Source organism: Mytilus trossulus, chromosome 9 (assembly GCF_036588685.1).
Source record: "Mytilus trossulus isolate FHL-02 chromosome 9, PNRI_Mtr1.1.1.hap1, whole genome shotgun sequence".
NCBI classification, from domain to species: domain Eukaryota; kingdom Metazoa; phylum Mollusca; class Bivalvia; order Mytilida; family Mytilidae; genus Mytilus; species Mytilus trossulus.
This window is the reverse complement of record NC_086381.1, coordinates 69,481,958-69,502,048: the sequence shown is the minus strand read 5'-3', so window position 1 is coordinate 69,502,048 and position 20,091 is coordinate 69,481,958. Positions and strand designations below refer to the sequence as shown.

At 32.7% G+C, this 20,091-nt stretch overlaps 1 protein-coding gene across 1 annotated transcript; it reads left to right on the top strand.

Moving 5' to 3' along the window:
* The first annotated feature begins 256 nt into the window (after positions 1–256).
* On the top strand, positions 257–17,215 carry LOC134683319 (uncharacterized). The gene is made up of 5 exons (XM_063542523.1): positions 257–716; positions 6,493–6,675; positions 7,589–7,715; positions 11,237–11,413; positions 14,221–17,215. The coding sequence occupies exons 1-5, from the start codon at positions 274–276 to the stop codon at positions 14,422–14,424; spliced, it is 1,134 nt and encodes a 377-aa protein (XP_063398593.1). The 5' UTR covers positions 257–273; the 3' UTR covers positions 14,425–17,215.
* The last annotated feature ends 2,876 nt before the right edge of the window (positions 17,216–20,091 follow it).

Here is a 20,091-nt window from a genome sequence, read left to right as displayed (position 1 = left end):
AGGTGGGGGGCGACTTGCCACTGGGGCGACTTGTCCTTCTTGCGGACAAGCTTTTTACGAAATTCACTAATTCAAATTCTACTGATACCACTCTTAAATCTTTACCCAGTTGTGTCGCTTTCGTTAATTCAAAGGTTCTGTAATTTATTTTTAAAGATATAACACCCTTTGACATCTATACAAAATATATCGATCAAAAGTTATTACGTACTTCTTCGTGGTATTAGCACATATCCTAGCTTTATTTCCGGTTACTGTTTACATGTAAACAGCATGTCTTCGAGTTCAAGCCAGCCTAAAAAGAGAAAATCAACAACCGACCTAGAAGACTCTTCGGACCCATCATATAATAGTGCATTATGCAATCCGGAGGTGAAAAGGCTACAAGCATCGGATTGGAAAAGAGAAGAGCTGGGGGATATAGGAGTGTATTTTGCTCAAAAGCCAACTCCTTTATCCGATTTGTTTGATAAATTAAAATCACAGAAGGGAAGAAGAGTAACCATGCCTGGCTTTACAGAACAACTCGTTAATTTTACGAAGGAAGTTCTACCTTTCTCTTTGAATGATATTAATTGGAATAAAGATGTTAATATTTGTTATGACAGGGAACGAGAAGCAATAAAACAAATTCAAGAAGTACAAAGACATTTGGTGGATTTTGCAGACAAAAGTGAGAGCCAAAGTCCCTTTTCTATCGACAAGCTTGCTAAAAGGTTTGTTAACAATTATATCAACTTACAAAAAAATGTAATTAAAAGCTTAAGAAATTATCTACAAGATTGGGAGATTATTCAAACATTATTTATTTACTTATATGCATATATTTTTTTTCACTTCTTCAAGTAAATAAAATACACTTATACAAGTAGTACCCCTGACTGCTTGTAATGACCATGGAAGTATTATATTGACAGGAACTACAACGATTAATTAGCATTAATTTATAACCCGGGTAGCCCTGTAGAAAAGATATGGAAACTGTCTAATTAGTACGCTGTCGTTAATTTCTTTTGTGACTATCTGCGATGCCGCGGTCATAAATTGACCAGAGATACTTCTTATCAATCACATGGTTTTAATCGAGACGGATTAACAATATCACCTGTCAGAAAACACCTTTACTTATTTCAATCGCGTCGGTAGACCTTTATTCGTGAACAACTTATTTAAACAAATCGACTGATGCATAAAAAATGAAAATCGGCCCAGAATTTATTATTCTACAACGATTTGAAACAGTGAGTGACATTATTTTATTAGTTTGTGGATCGCGACTAAGGTGTGTTCCGGTTACCGCCGGTTAACAATAAATATATTTGATAAATATTAAAACTGTGAAGTTTAGAGTAATATAAATGTTTAAGTTACTGGATAATCCTGGAAAGTAGAAATTTCCAGTTTACAATACGAAAATTAATCGAGCAAGTACCAATCAACAAAATACAACAGAAGAACCCAGAGATCTAACTACGTTATATAGCTAATTATGTAATACATTTTTGTCCCCTAAAATATGTTATCACTGTTCGACCAAATGAAACCGCCCAAATGATACTAGTAAATATTATTGAACAGTCGCACAAGAATTTGTATAATGTCACTATACAGATCCTTGAGTCGCAGTACTAACGAAAACTTCAACACATCGGGGTTCATCTGAATAAGCTTAATAATTAGGGCCCCGCCTAAAAGGCGGGTCGCCCTATAGTGATCAGTCTGTCCGTCCGTCTGTCCGTCCGTAACACTTTCGTGTCCGCTCCATATCTAGAGAACCATTATGATTTCATACTTTATACTTTACATTTTTATAAACCACCACCAGAGGGTGTGTCATGATGTATGTACAACTTCCTAGGTCAAAGGTCAAGGTCAGAAACTTTGGTTTCAGCTGACAACCCCGTGTCCTGTGGTGGAGATCGTGTCCGCTCCATATCTAGATAACCGTTATGATTTCAAAGTTTATACTTGACATCCATTTTAACCACCACCAGAGGGCGTGTCATGATGTGTGTACAACTTCCTAGGTCAAAGGTCAACGTAAAAAAAACTTTGGTTTCAGTTGACAACCCCGTGTCCTATGGTGAAGATTGTGTCCGCTCTTTATCTCGAGAACCGTTTTGATTTCAAATACTATACTTGACATCCATTTTAACCAACACCAGTGGGTGTGTCATGATGTATGTACCACTTACTAGGTCAAAGGTCTGTTTGTCTGTTGGTCTGTCCATTGTCACAAATTTGATCCACACTATATTTTGAGAGGACAGCTGTTATTATTTCATACTTTATACCTGACAAACATTTTCAACTAAACATATATATTAACCAACACCAGAGAATGTGTCATAATGTATGCATCCTAAGTCAAAGGTCAGTCCCTCGGTCTGTCCATCCGTTTGTTGTTCTTAACAAATTGTGTTCGCTCTACCTCTCGAGAACTGTTAATATTTCATACTTTATACTTGGTGGGTCATAATATATTGAAGGCATAATTCTAAAAATATGTGACAAATATCAATTGGGCAGCACCTTTAAACATATTGTTCAAACATCAATCCATATATCCAGAAGTCACCTTAGAGTAGTCAACAATGAGTTCACATCATGCAGTCATATCACTATTATACTATGAAAGTAAGTTGAGAATATTTATCAGTTTAAACTTAAAATCTTTGATTAAAATCACACATGAGACTTAAGTACTAACTTCAAATAATGCTTCATATCAGATTATCCATTCAACTTTTTTACCCCGTGTTATTGACAGCGGGGCCCACAGAGATGGCTCCCATCTCAATGATATCTAGTTCCTACATTTATCTAAAATCTCTTTGATCTTTTGATTTTATCAGAACGATCATTTACAATCGTCTTAAATACGCAGGAAATGTGTGCCACTCAGTGGAGTAAACAGTATTTATAATATAACCACAACTTGCGATATATATATATTACATACATGTATAGTCCAATTTCTACCGAAAAATAAATCAATAAAAATGCCTTAAATGGGGCATTTATTCAACAAATTTGGTACAAATTTCCATCGTCAATGTGTTTTCTATAGAATTAATGATGACTTTAATCCATCAATCACTCAATCAGCACACATATGCAGATGTAAGCTAACGGAATCTGCCGAGGTTTGCCGATTTCTGTTTCCTAAGAATTTATCACAACTTTCCATTTCTTCGTTTAATTCCGTAATCTCGAAAGCAACCGAGAATGACAATATTGTAGGGCACCACACGCTGGTATGTAAATAACGTGCCATGTTTCAAGCTAATTAACATGTCATTAAATTGCGCGCGGCATCACAGATGAAACGTTTGAAGTCGGGTCGTAGTAGTTCCTGTCAATATAATACTTCCATGTAATGACCGAATAACACTTCAGATTTCAATATTAACCCATGTTGTTGACTTTTGAACATTGATTATTAAATAATAATATATTACAAGTGTATTTAATAACTTAAAACGATTTACAGAAAGCAGGTAAGTTGATAAATGTCATTATAAATTTATAATATTGGTGTGCATGTGTGCACATCCAAGATGGCGACCAAGGAAATCACTATTGGTTGAATAAAAGAAAAATTGTGTCAGGCCCTCAATGTGCTCATTGTAGACCATGGAAGTGGAGCCCCAATGCCAAGTCAAGACAATAAACAATATAAGAGTGGGTGCCTCCCCTTTTTAAGAAAATATGGAATAGTTAACTGTTTAAAATAATTATTTTTTGAATTTAATTTATTAAAAAAATATCATAAAATCATACTTCCTACTTTTAAATAAAATATCTGTGTAATTTATTTTCATTTAAAAAAAATAAAAATGGAGATAAACCAAGCCCCTTTAAAAATACTAAGATACCTTGCACAAGACACTGGCTTTAATATCTGTCAAAGGGTAAGACATAGAAATAGATATAATTTATTTCAAAATGTGATGTCCTTGTTGACCAAAGAGCTGTTTGAACTAGAGTAGAGTTTCCAGAGATTGAGCAAGGTACAATGTAACTACATGTATAAAGTAAGAGTTTATTTCTCATTTAAGCCTTGGAGTCGTTCTTGACCAGTAATATAAACCTTGGAAGAATTTCAATGTGAAAATAAATTCTGAAAATTGAATTTGTCTCAGTCTTCTGAAAATTATCACATTTTGGTATTATATCTAAACAATTTGTAAGAAAGAATGAAGAAAAAAACTCGTACAGAATTTTAACAGAAATAGAACTCAAATCTTTAAAGATATCTTTGTCATCTTAGTGGTGGTAAGGGTTGATTCAGAGGAGCTCTGATAGTAACAAATTCTGATCAATTAGAGATGTCAGACTGACCAATCTAACCTAAATTTCAACCTACATGTATTGATGGTCCATAAAGCTCATATGATGATATTTTAGTGAACGATAGCAGAGATAACAGATGTGTCAATAGAATGTATTGAATAGAAACAATGCACATGTGTACATGATATACATGTAGGAAAATTTGGTATGAATGCCAAAAAGACAACTGCCTGTGCATGTACATGTATCAATCCAAGTGACAATTTATCAAAGTAAACCATTATAGGCCAAGGTATGGCCTTCAACATGGAGTCTTGGCTCACACTAAACAGCAAGCTTTAAAGGGTCCAGGGTTGGCAAAGTATTACCCGCCCCGGAATTCGGTGATACTGGGCAATATGATTTTTTAAGCTTATTTTAACACAAAATAGTAAAGACTTGGTGTAGTTTCATAGTATTACAGCTAAATTTATACTTGTTATACAGATAACCATTGACAGCCATTTCCAGAAGAATGAAAAATTCAATTTCAACTTCTTCTATGTAAACAAAATACAAGATTTGCACATTTAAGGATACCTAGCTACAAATGTAGCTTGTTAATTTATACCAAGTATTGTTTCAATAATGCAAACTTTGCCAAATATTACCCAGTAAAACCCAGGTTTTCCCAGTATTTCCCACTGGACTGGGCAATACTCACAAAACCCGGGTTTTTGCCAACCCTTTAACATGTTTAAGGGTCCCAAAAATAAGTAGTGTAAAACCATTCAAACAGCAAAACCAACAGTCAGTCCATTATCTACATGTATATAGAAACGAGAAGCATGGTTGAGCTGTTAGAGGAAAATGGACAAGAATTAAGTCCTAATTACTTTAAAAAATGACCCATCCAGGTCGATTCCCATGCGTCCAGGACGCGCATGTGTATACGCGTCTTAACAAGAACCCTGTATAACCAGAAATTAAATTAATTCCTTGACCAAATGTTTTTTTAAGTTTACAAAATGTCACATGATCATTTTAGGCGGGGAAAATACTTGGGGAAACACCTAAGTAACAGACAACTCGGTCTGGATATTTATAGACATTTAAAATAAACAGCTGATATGGTAGTGCCATGAAAATAACAGCTCAAAACAATGTCACATCATAAATCTTCTAGGCAAACTGATGTTTCTGGGACTCAGGGATACAATCATGACGCTCCCAGGGACTCACAGGTTTAAATAATTTAGTTTGGATTTATCATGTTTATATTCATTCCATTTAACATATTTAAGGTAGTCAAGCATTTGTATTTAAACAATAGTTTGCAAACAATTTTTACTTTTCTGTCAAAAATATTGATCTACACATCACATCGATGTTGACATCGACTTCCGGTTTAGTTTAACTTGGTGTATATAATTCAATCTACACTAATTTAATTGGGAAAAGGGTGTAGAGGGGAAGGGGTTAATTTGTAAAGTTATTTTTTTTTTTTTAATTTTGATAAATTTTGGTAACTAAAAATCACCAAACAAATTTTTACTGAGTTTATTATTAAAAGGTCAATGATATTTTTTTATGGAACTCTGGCTTCAGCAAACCAACATTTTTTCAATGTGGCCCCACACCAAAAATATGATAGACCCAGAAAGAAGTCTGTTACATGTATATTATATTTTGAACAATAACTATTAAGATGTCATAATTTTTATTGATTTTATAAAAACTACCAACCAAACCAACACGCATTGTTCATTTGTTTAAGTTGTACATGTATTTTGTCATATATATATTTCATTATATTATGACACTAAAAATTATATGCATCCTGGACTCATCAAAATCTTTTGGGACTCACCATTTCTAAAAGTGATGAGTCCCAGGACTCACCATGAAAAATTCCTAGCGAGAACCCTGCATATAGACAAACAAAACCTGGAGAGATTTAATATATTTTATGTGTGTGAAAATATTTAGTTTTTTGTAAAAAAAAAAAAAAAACGTGATGAGGGGTTTCACATGTTCCGCCGTATCTCAAAAACAATATATATGGTTATTGCTTAAAACTTTCTCAGAAGCTATTTATGATTATGGCATAAAACTTCCACACACGACGTTGGGCTTATCATGCGCTCATGGGGCAACTGTTTATTGAAATAGTCTTGTTAACAGCTGTCATTTCTAAACTGTGTACTTACTTTACAGATTGTTGCGCCGATGGTTTGAAGACACATTTGACTTTCTTGCTGAGGTTAAAGAAATGTTAGAAAAATTGAATAATCCAATGCCCAGTCATGGAGTTCCAAAGGAAGACAGAAAAGTTTTAAAAGAGACTGCCTTTACACACTTATTCATGAAATTTACTGAAATTTTCTTTTTGAAGCCAGAGTAAGTAACGGTACTGGATAAACTAAATTTAGCATGTATGTTGTGATGCATTTTAAGGCAGTTAATTATATATTATGATACTTAACTTGTTGACTACGAATCAGAATAATGTGTTGGAGTATGATGATATATCTTTCTTAGGAAGCAGCAATTTTAAAAGTTTAAAACCCAGTTACAAATGTGTCTTACTAGTAAATTCCATGGTGAGTTTATTGTCTCACTTTGTCTCAGTTGAAAATTTGAGACTTGGATGTGCTGTTTACAGTTGCAGAGGAGTCAACAATGTGTTCATTTAAATTTGTGAGAACAACTTAAGATAGGTTGGTTGTGTTTTTTATGCTGTTTTTTTCCTGTCTGTGAGGAATGTCTAGGAAACTTGACACATGTTTCTCATCACGTTGTCATAGTTGTCTGTTAACATTTACAAGAGTCTTCTCTGAAACTATAAATGGACCAAATTTCATCAAAATTGGCCACAATCATCACTAGGGTATTTAGTTTAACAAATGTCTCTGATGACTCTACCTGCCAACCAGCATGACCATAGCTTATTCATGTTGAGATTATTTGACCCTTTACCTATATTTGGCTACCTTTAATAAAAGTTCATTGAATGTTTTGCAGATAATTTGACATGTTTCAGTATAGCTAATATTGTGAAATACGTCCTGTTTGACCCAAGGAATCCGTCCACTTGATTACTTTTGATGTCATACAACAATCACTTTTCAATTGTGGCATCAAATATTTTCTATTATGAAGCCAAAGTTTTTTGGAACATTTGTGAAGTCCAGTTATTGCAGACAAATATCAATAAGGTGTATTGCATTACACTGTCAAAATTTAATTCATAGCAACACAACACTGTATCAACAGTTTATTCACTGGTTTTTTTTTCACTCCCTTTTTTCAGAGTTGGTGAAAACAAGAAAACTGTACTGAAGATTAGAAATAAAGTTGTTGGATGTGTTCCTGATATTCGTTTTTATGAGCATGATGTTGAAGGACGCTGGTCCCATCTGCTAGTAATGCTTACTGAGGTATCTAATTTACTGAAAAAAAATGAATAATTTTAATTTTGAGATTTTCTCTAAAGATGATTCATGGAAGACACATGAGACATGCAATAAATCTTTATTGCTAAAAACAAGAATTATATTGCATTCCATTCCATCTTGTTTGCCAAATCTTATGTTCTGAATTTTCCTATTGTGACGTTATGAAAAAAGGCGACCATGTCTGATGACGTCACATAAAAAGTACACAACTTTCTTCACTTCTTTGAAAAAGAAGTGAGATTTGAAAGAGAGGTGCACTTTTGCGAGATGCGCTACAATGTTTGGTTTTTACTAGTATTAAGGGTCATATGTAACAGTGTTCCAGCTAAGCCGTTTTCAGAGGGCGCGGCGCCCGCCCTTTTCCGAGTGGCGCCCTCTGCCCTTTTTACAGTTTCCAGGCCGCCCTGCCTTTTTTAAAGATCGATTGCATATTAATTTGCGTATTGATATGATTCGCTAATTACTAAATTTTACCTGGGGAAAAGTTTATGACTTTGTTACGACCCCAAGCTAATCAACGGTTACAACTGGTGTCATAATCTGTTGTTATAGGTAAGCCGTTTATCGGATGGGTCATTCATGATCATCAACATTTTAATTCTTTCAAATAGAATCGGTCAGTCAGCAATTATCTTTGAAGAAATGTGCATACAACAACTTGGGCACAATTTGCGATGTTTGCCGTAGTTTCATGGAGGAAACTTATAACAGAAAGTTGGAAAACCATAATAAATTCGTTGAAGACATTGTTTTACTTGTTTTCTGTAAAATTAACAGAAAATTCAGACGTATTTGTCATTGACTGCCTTCAATTTTGATACGAAAATAACAAAATCAGCCGCCATATTGTGATCATATTTACATCATATTTACGTACTGTTTAGAATCCTCCAAAGAAGGAGCACACCCGAATAAAGAAAGATAACTCAATCTGATTTTTTCCCTAGCAGTGAGTAACCCATTTACATATTCTAAAATATGTCTCCATACTTCTTGCTTAAGAATATATATGTAAAGGTATTTATTTTGAGTTATGGGAAAAGTTAAAGAGGGTCTTAGTAGCAGTGTTGGTAGGGTGCCTTGGTCATCTTTTTCTGTATTCTTTATTTTTGATACTTTTTTTGACTGTTGCTTTATATCCTAAGTTGTGAATTGACTGAGCACAGCTGTTTTGTGCTGTATTGCCATCAAGCACAGCAGGGGTAGAAAGGTAAAACTAGTAAAATGTGGTAGACCATAGAAACAGTATGAAACAGGTCTCCTTTCAGAACATACTGCATATAAAGTTCAACTGTGCCAAGCAATGATAAAAAAACTTGTGTGACAAGTTTTTCAGCCTTAAAAGTAGAAAGATAGAGTTCTATATGGGCTAATGATGTTGTTCTTGTATAACCTGTGATTCAACGAATAAACACAAATGTTTGATTAACATCTTTTATTAAAATATGCCCTTTTCATATTATCATTTCACGCGTTAAATGCCCTTTTTCAGGATTGGCACCCTGCCCTTTTGAAAACCTAGCTGGAACACTGTGTAAATACTGTTCTTTTTATATTGTTCAATTCATATTAAAGTATCAGTTCAAATTCAAAGTTGTTTAAGTTTTACTATTAAAGGTTCTTGTGAGAAACTACCAACTAAATATCTAGCACTAGAAAAAATAAAAATAAAATATAAATTATTTTTTTTAAGAATCTATAATACATCAATATCAATTTAATAAATAAAACTAGTTTGTAGTATCTTGGGTATGCAACTCAGTGTTTCTCATCAAAAGATAAAAAAAGTTGGGCTGGGCCATAATATATTGATATTACTATCATGACTATTAAGTGTACATGTAATTGTCTCAGAGTTGAGTAACTATCAATATTTTGAAACAATCCATATAAATTATAGGGAATCATATACATGTACAACAATTAATTAGATGTATCCAAAAATCTGTTAATCATTTGTTAATGTGTGTGGAATGCATAATTTCCCTTTTGGGGTAAATACTCTTCTGTCAGCTGTGCCATCCATGCGTCTGTAGTAATTATTGTAAAAATATGGATTTCAGACATATCTGGTCTGGTTCCGACCAGGAGTTTAGAAAATGGTCAATGGGGGACGAATGTAAGAAAATCTACAAAAATAAATGATGTTTGACAAGTTATTTATCACGTTTAAATGAAGCAACAAAATTATTTTGCTGCTGAAAGTAGGTTGAGGTATGTTTTTCGAGTAACAAGCACTGGAACTTGGGTAGAAGTGCATGAAGCGATAAAAAATGTATATTTATTAAATGACCTGCTGCACACTGTAAAGACAATGCTTCAACCTATTTTCTTAAGAAAATGAATCGTTTATGTCTGAATTTCTTAAATTATCAATAAAAAAATGATGTTTCATGAACTTGGTAAAAATTGAAAATGTCCGATGCCAGAAGCGACTAAAAGCGAGTAGCAAAAACAACAGGACGACTTGTTTTGGATTTTAGGGGTCTGGGAAGGTGAAGTAAAAGTCGAGGTAGTGACTTCTTCACCAAAGTCACCTGGTAGGGTTAGCCCTGTTAACCACTGTTTGAAATTCATGAATTAATTAAGAGGAAAAACAAATCCTGGTTACAAACTAAAGCCTTGGAGAAACGAACAAGCATTTTTCTAGTTTCCAGACAACAACTTGTTTTCAAAATTCTCCTAGAAGGATCCATACTACAAAGGAAAAGAAAAGATTAATTTCTTCAAGGGGGTTTCAAAAGTGGGGGGTATATTTTTTTCCAATTATTTTTTTTCAAAAATATTTTTGAAAAGTTTGAAGCAGAAATCATGAATTGCACAGTATTGCACAATAGATTTGCAAAGATCTTCAACCGCATCTATTATCTGGTGTCAGAAACCTATATTATATCAAAAATTTGATCACAATCAAAATGGAGACAGTATCAAGCTTGAATATTGTATCCAAATTTGCCCCATCTAGTCTTTGTTTGACATCTGCAGTCATATCGGGCTGCACTCAGTGTAGCATTTTATTTTACCTCTGGTAAGAATTATGCTCTTTGAACCTTAGGCCTCATATTATTTTTCCGACCCTGTTTATGTGACCTTGATCTCATTTTCAAGTTGATTTTGATAGTTGCAGTAAAGCTTTATATTTAGGACTATCAGCATAATAGTTGGCAGAGAAGGCAAGACATTTGAGTGTATGCAGTCTTGATCTTGAAAAACGGATCTTCTCATTTGCTGGCAGTGGTAATAATTCCACTGACACAATCTTCCAACACATGACTCAAAAAAAGAAATAACATTTCACAAATTATGAAATATAGAGTTTCATGTTGCTAAGTATGAAAATACATTACAAATTAAAAAATTGAGAAATTATATAGAAAATAGAATTTTATAACAATAAAACGGATGTAAAAAATACATGTTACAAATCAACAAATTGCATTCAACAAATATAGAAATGAATAATGTACAAACTATACATCCTAAAAGTCATTTGTCTAAATCAGGTGAAGAGGGATGCCCTAATGAAGAAATCAGATGGAGAGGAGGATGCAAAGTTTCCGTGGATTGAGAGCCATTTGAAATCCGGTGTACTTGGACAAATTGGAATACAACTTGTGTCTGAATGCTGGAACTCTACATTTTGTCCAAACACATTTGGAATAATTTGCATGAGAACAGAGGTATGTGTATAAAATTAAATCAAAACGATCACTGACATATAGTCAAATGTAGAGAGCTTTGTCAGGCTAAGCACTGTAATGATGCTTTGTTCTTAATTGTCAGAGGTATTTTCAGAATAATGTTTGAACATATAAAATTGAGAATGGAAATGGGGAATGTGTCAAAGAGACAACAACCCGACCATATTAAAAACCACTGCAGAAGGTCTCCAACAGGTCTTCAATGTAGCGAGAAGTTCCTACACCCGGAGGCGTCCTTCAGCTGGCCCCTAAACAAATACATACTAGTTCAGTGATAATGAACGCCGTACTAATTTCCAAATTGTACACAAGAAACTAAAAGTAAAAAAATACAAGACTAACAAAGGCCAGAGGCTCCTGACTTGGGACAGGCGCAAAAATGCTGCGGGGTTAAACATGTTTATGAGATCTCAACCCTCCCCCTATACCTCTAGCCAATGTAGAAAAGTAAATGCATAACAATACGCACATTTAAAATTCAATTCAAGAGAAGTCCGAGTCTGATGTCAGAAGATATAACCAAAGAAAATAAACAAAATGACAATAATACACAAATAACAACAGACTACTAGCAGTTAACTGACATGCAAGCTCCAGACTTCAGTTAAACTGATTGAAAGATTATGATTTCATCATATGAATTTCAGGCACAATTCTTCCTGTTGGGGGTTTAGTATCATACCTTCATAACATATTTTGTTAAACAGGGGAGTTTTTTTTACATGTCGCGCCTTATCTCAAAAATAATTTATGATTATTGCTTAAAACTTTACACACTTCTTTGTTATATAAATCTAAAGATCTGTATACCTTTTGGTTTTGATTCAAAATTTTATTTTAGTGATATTTAGTTTTTTGTACATGTTGTAAAAAAAAAACCAGGGTGAGGGGTATCCCGCCGTGTCAAAAAAACTATGTATGGTTATTGCTTAAAACTTTCTTAGAAACTATTTATGATTATTGCATATAACTTCAACATAAGACGTCGGGCGTATCATGCGCTCATGCAAAGCTGTTAATTGAATAAATGTGTTTAGTTCAGATGCAAAGACCCTATAAGTGAATCAATATTAACGCCAAAATAAGCAATCTTTAATGACCTGACAACAGTATCGTAACTATATCCCTTCTTGATAAGTCTATTTAAAGGTTTTGTTAGTTTATGAGGCGAATACTGACATTTTTGTGCTTTATAAAGAATATTTTCATAAAAAATTGGATGTGAAATACCTGAACTTATAAGAAGTCTGCATGTTGAGCTATATTTACGAATGATGTCCTTATACATGTTATACCGATGATAAAATTTAGTAAATGTTTTGACTAGTTTGTGATATCAAAAACCCTGGTGTAATAATTTTTCAGTAATACAAAAATTTCTCTCGTTAAAATCTAAAACATTGTTACATACACGATCGAATGAGATATATAAACACCGTAAGATGGTGACAAGGGAACGTCACCATCTTAAAAAGGATAATTAACAATAGGAAAGGAAAAATCATCTCTTATAAATTTTAGTATGAAGCTTTCCGTTAGTGATATAGATTTCAAGATCGAGGAAAGGGTAGTGGTCATTGTTAGTATTAGCTTTATTTAAAGTAAGTTCTACAGGATAAATTTCTTTAGTAGTCTGTGTTGATGGTATTATTCCATGGCTTCAAAAAAGTTTATATATATTCTGGAATTTTGCACTTTTACTGGACATTGTAGGCCTGGGATATGCATGAACTGTACATCTACTTTTACATGTTCAAGGCTTTCTTAAGAGATGGTCAATTTAACATAATTATTTTGACCCTGCCTTTTGCCTTAAACAACCACACACATTTCTGGTCATAAAAGTTATATTATGTAACTATCAAAACAACTCCTACTTTAATACCTTCTCATTTTTATAAAGGCTAATTACATGAATTACATGTATCTGTATCTGGTATATATTAAGCTATTATCAAGTCAACATCTGGTATTCATGATACATTGTATTAGGAAAGTGTGATTTTAAACTTGAGTAAAGTTTTTTACAACATTATTTTGCACAAATAATTAGTCTAACATGTCTAATGCAGATATTTATATGCTGATGTTGCACACTTTGAATTATGCACTGCCAATAGTTTATGTCAGAACATCCAAAACATGTATCAAAGTAAAGCTATAGATAGTTTTTTTATTGTCAATCATTGGGATAGCTAACTGTTTAATAATGCTATGATGCTGTTGTCACGGTTGGCTCAGTCCGAAGACACATGAATCTCTATGACATTTTACCAGAATGATTGGAACTGATTTTGAAGTTTATTGGAGGTATAAGCAGTTAAGGAATAAGGGGCCAAAAATCTTCTGGTAGAGATTCATTCACTTTCTGCAAATTCAGAAATAATTGCATGCGTTTATTATTGAGATTTTGTCATTTTAGACTTGTACGCAATTTTAATTTTTATGATTTTGAAAAAACTCCTTAATTCATACGAAAAATTTCAAAATGCAAGTTTAAATTATTACGTTTAAAACTCTGTCGTAATTTTTGCAATAATAAAAACCTCACATTAATTTCTGAATTTACAGTACACTAAAGTTATTGTCAAATACGATAGCACAGTATTGGGCAATAGCAAGAAATTCTTCAATTGCACAATAGCAATAAATCTTCAATTGCAAATACCAACAAATCTTCAATTGCATAGTATTTGACAATAGGACACTATTGCACAATAAAACAGTCTTGAGCATTAGCCATGTTTCAAAACTTACTCAATAAAAGAAATTTGATATAATTTTAGATTATGTTTTTGTACTTGGAGATGAATCCAGAACAGTATGAAGCTTTGACAAAAAACAAAGATCTACAAGGAAAGACATCTTGCATCCAGTACTCTAAATCATTTGACATAATGAAAAAAGAAGACAGAGACCAGATAATAGATATACTTTTTTGGCTAGGATGTGTTCAAAAACATAATTTTCACAGTTATTATCTTGTGTAAGTATGTTTTCAGATCGACTTGAACACAAAGAATGTATTAAGACAGTTCAGGCCAAAAACAAAGATTTTAGTGTCTCTGGACAATAATTTCAGTATAAGTCTTAATCTTTACAAAGTTGTGCCAGAAGTTTCTAAATTAAACAAAAAATTGTAAGGGTTTCAAGGAACTGTGTGACTCACCTACATTTGCTTTTGACCCAGCCAGCCAACCAAGATGGCCACCATGGCTAAAAATAGAACATAGGGGTACAAATCCAGGGTAGTTTAAGAAAGTTATTAAAACTTTGAAGACTTTATTCACAGAGTGAATGTTATGTCTTAGCCAAAAAGTCAATTTATAAGGGAAAAAAATGGATTTTTTTTTTTTTACACAATTTTATTCTTGATATTTTTATGATAATAAACAGTTTAAGAAAGTCATTATAATTTCAAAAATCTCAACCACATGGTGGGTAGATGTGGACGTCAACGTCAGAATGTAGGATCCCTACGTCTCTTTTTTTCTAAGGTGGAAAGCTTAACAAAAAGAAGATGGGGGTTGCTTTTAGGGGGTTATGGAATTGGAACTGTTAGGTAATTAAGGCCTGAAAACATTATTTTTAGCTCACCTGGCCCATAACTTGGCGTCCGTCGTCTGTCGTCGTAAACTATTCCAAGAATCTTCTCCACTGAAACTACTAGACCTATACTTCCAAACTTTAAGTGAATGTTCCTTAGGGTATTTAGTTTATAAATTGTATCCGAAGTTTTGATCTATCAACAAACATGGTCGCCATTGCTAAAAATAGAACATGGGGGTCAAATGCAGTTTTTGGCTTATTTATATCTCAAAAACGAAAGCATTTAGAGCAAACCTGACTGGGTAAAAATGTTCATTAGGTCAAGATCTACCAGCCCTGAAATTTTCAGATGAATCAAACAACCCATTGTTGGGTTGCTGCCACTTAATTGGTATTTTTTTGGAAATTTTGCAGTTTTTGGTCATCAACTTGAATAATCTTATAGATAAAGATAAGCTGTAAACAGCAAAAATGATCAGCAAAGTAAGATCTACAAATAAGTTAATATGACCAAAATTGTCAATTGACCCCTTTAGGGGTTAATGTCCTTTAATAACAATTTTTTACAATTTGTTCATCATATTTGCTAACTTTAAACAATCTTCTCCTCTAAAACTACTCAACCAAATTCAACCAAACTTCAACTGAATGATCAGTAGGGTGTTTAAAATAAAGTTTGTGCTAAAAATAGAACACAGGGTAAAATGCAGTTTTTGGCTTATATCTCAAAGACTCCAGCATTTAGAGCAAATAAGACAAGAAGTTAAAGTATTTATTAGGTCAAGGTCTACCTGTCCTGAAATTGGGTAACTGTTTTTTCAGGTATAATGCCCCTGAATTGATGATTTTAAAGAAATTTTGCAGTTTTTGGTTATTATCTTGAATATTATTATAGATACAGATAAACTGTTAATAGCAAAAATGTTAAGCAAAGTAAGATCTTCAAAGAAGTCAATTTGACCAAAATTGTCAATTGACCCCTTAAGGAGTTATTGCCCTTTAAAGACTTTTCACAATTAGTTCATCATGTTGACTTACTTTAAAAAATTTCTCCTATGAAACTGCTGTATCAATTTCAGCTAAACTTAGGCTAAATGAGTTTCAGAGTATCTAGTATAAATTGTATATTTTATTTCCTTGTATGTCAAGAAACATAGCTCCTATGGCTAAAATAGAACATAGGAGAAAATGATTTTTTTTTTTTGCTTTTGAAGAAAATAGGAAGATTCAAAGAACATTTAAATAAATTGAAAAGCCAAAATAATCATTGATGAGAGATTTAAATTAACCAAAAAATTAAGGTGAGCGATTCAGGCTCTTGAGAGCCTCTTGTTGTAATACATGTTGTATAAATTGCTGATTTTTTTACCAGTATCAATGGGGTTTTATTTATAGCCTTGATTAATTGAGGGACATTGATATGCTGCATGTAACCAATAAGAATGAATTGGTATTCTAACTGTATTTAGATTTGTTGGTTCCCTTTTCAAAATGGTCCACATTTTTTAAAAGGTCAAACTTTACTCCCACTACTATTTTTAAGCCCCACTTACTATGTTCCATATAATGTTTTTCGGTTTGTGAACTTTGTGCCTTTGTGTGGTGTGTTCATTCGCTGTCCTTTTCCTTCCAGGTTTTTGATAAATTTTAATTAATTTGAAACTTAGTGCACATGTTCTGTATGTGTGCAACACAGGCTTCTTTGAGCCTCTAGTTTAATCTTTTTAGACCTTTGGTGTTAAATATCAGTGTGTGTTTTTTCTTATTTATTTCAAATAACTTTTGCACTGTTTGAAATAATTCAAATAAAAGTTATGATTTTTCAACAAAACAAATAATTAACAGATAATAAATGCTGTACTTTTTTTATCAATATATATCTTTTTTGGTTTTGTTTTCCTAATGATTTCAATAAATTGGTTATGGCAAATCATGTCTCATTAATTTTTTTCAACTTAAGCTTCAACATACTAGTTGAATGTATTTATTAAGCGTAAAATATCCAAATAATTTTATTTGAAACAAATTTACTGCTATTTACAATGTGTCAATAGTAACTATTATGTGTATGTTTTACTGCATCCATTTTACTTTGTTATTATATTATATTATAATTGTTATAACTAAATGTTCATATACAATTTTGATGGCAGTTATTTATACATTTTGTACAAGATTATTAATTTTAACATTTTTAATTGAACTATTTGACTGTGTTTTATTGTGATTTTAAAATTGGACAATGAATTTAATGTGTTTGCCTTTTAAGTTGGTTACGTACCAAAAACAAATAAAAGGCAACACAATGTTCTTTAGAAAAATAATTACTACTTTTTGAAAATAGTATCATTATTACGGGTGAACAAATTTTGGAAAAGTTTCCTTATGTCATGCTTGAACTATTTCTTCTTGCTTAGGATAATATCAATTTAAATGAGTTGATGAAATTTTGTATAAATACTAGTATTTTATTTACAACATCTAACTTATTTTTTAAAGTTTATTACATTTAACATATATTTATAAACATGTATTTATTCCCCTGGTCTTATAACATTGATGACAATAGCAATTGAATTTTATTTGTATAATATCAATTAATTTTGTATATATGAAATAATTAATTATGATGGAATTGACAAGCTTATTACTACTTTATACATTCATTCTTAACATGAAATTGAGAATGGAGTGTCCCACTTTTCAACACTGCTTTTGTACATATAAAGATACCTTTTTAATTACCAAACACTGTTTTAATAATCATGCATTTTATTGCAGTGTTTAAATAAATATATATTTTATTTGAGTGTCACACATCGATTGATACAGTACACATATACAAGTAAACTAAGTTACATCTTTAAAATTCAATCAATGCCCAGCCAAACATTTGACTTATGAGACACTATAAAAACATACATGTACATATTTAAAGTGACTTGTTAATTTTATTTGTTATACATTCATATTGCTAAATAAACACCCTAAGGTGTCATGCCAATAAAACTTATAGAATTATAAGGGCTGATTATTGTTACATAAACAAATCTGTGTTCTAATCTGAATAATTACTAATTAATTAGTGACATTTATATTAAAATGTAATTTTTCTTACAAGTAAATGTTAATTTTTAATTAGGAGTTATATTTATTTGAATAAAAAAAGTTTTGCTTTATACATGTTATAATTTACAGTTTGCCAATCTAGACAAATGCTAGACAAACAAAATAGGGTATACATATCTTATTAAATGCATTAAATTTGTGTTTATCACTGAATCCTCTTTAAAATTCAGACAAGTATTTTATATTACCCAGTATTGCCCAGTATTACCCACTAAAACCCAGAAAAACCCGGGTTTTCCCAGTATTTCCCACTGGGCTGGGCAATACTCATAAAACCCGGGTTTTTGCCAACCCTGGGTTGACCAGAGTTACATTCCCTCACATCATTCATTTTGTTTTTTTAAAGTGTGGAAAACTCCCCAACAAATCTAACTGAGATTGATGAGATGGGGAGACACAAATGATTAGATTGACTTTAAACACTTTTTTTACACATTTCCCTTGTTTCTCTCTAAATTATTGTATATTGAGCTCTCCTTAAAACTATTTACGTTTCTTTTACAATCCGGAAAATCAGTATGACGAGATATTCTAAATATATCCAACCTATATTATATTTTATAGTAACGTCATTGTTGGAATGCCACACTATGCAGAAGCAATGATATCCTTCACTGGTTATTTAAATCATTCTCAAAGATTGTGCACTAATTAAAAAATGGTATTTGTTAAATTTAAACATAATAGACCACTTTCGAGTTCATCCGTCACCGGAAAAAACTCGTCAATTGTATAGTCAATATTGGCGTCTGGCGATCAAAATTGGGGGTAGGGGTCAGTTAAATATTTTCTTGGCTTACGTTCACATTTAACAGTATAAATAAAGATTCAGGCATGTATGAGACACCCTAAGCATTAGTTTGAGCTATAATATACCTCAATGGTATGTCTGGGCGGTGCTGGGGGAAGATTTTTTCTATAATTGATATTTGCCTTTAAGTTGGTTTTCTTGGTTTTTATGATGTTTTTTTCGTGTTTTTCGCATAATGAGGCAATTATTTATGTTTGAAAACACATGTTAAAGTTAGCCAAGGCCTTAACGATAAAAATGACACCTTGTATGAACCAATGGCATGCTCAGTTTTGTCTCTAGGGTGAAAAGATCCAGGGTAGGTATGGTCAATATTAGCGTCTGGCGATCCAAATTGGGGGTAGGGGTCGATTAAATATTTTCTTGGCTTACGTTCACATATTTCAGTATAAATAAAGATTCAGGCATATAGTAGACACCATAAGCATTAGTTTGAGCTATAAAATACCTCAATGGCATGTCTGGGCGGTGCTGGGAGAAGATTTTCACTATAATTGATATTTGCCTTTATGTTGGTTTTCTTGGTTTTTATGATGGTTTTTCGCCTAATGAGGCACTTATTTATGTTGGAAAACACATGTTAACTTTAGCCAAGGCCTTTACGGTAAAAATAACACCTTGTATGGACCAATGGCATGCTCAGTTTTGTCTCTAGGGTGAAAAGATCCGGGGTAGGTATGGTCAATTTTGGCGTCTGGCGATCCAAATTGGGGATAGGGGTCGATTAAATATTTTATTGGCTTAGGTTCACATTTTACAGTATAAATAAAGATTCAGGCATGTAGTAGACACCCTAAGCATTAGTTTGAGCTATAAAATACCTCAATGGCATGTCTGGGCGGTGCTGGGGGAAGATTTTCACTATAATTGATATTTGCCTTTATGTTGGTTTTCTTGGTTTTTATGATGGTTTCTCGTGTTTTCTGCTTAATGAGTCACCTATTTATGTTGGAAAACACATGTAAAAGTTAGCCAAGGCCTTAATGGTAAAAATGACACCTTGTATGGACCAATGACATGGTCAGTTTTGTCTCTAGGGTGAAAAGATCCGAGGTAGGTATGGGCAATATTGGCGTCTGGCGATCCAAATTGGGGTAGGGGTCGATTCAATATTTTCTTGGCTTACGTTCACATATTTCAATATAAATAAAGATTCAGACATGTAGTA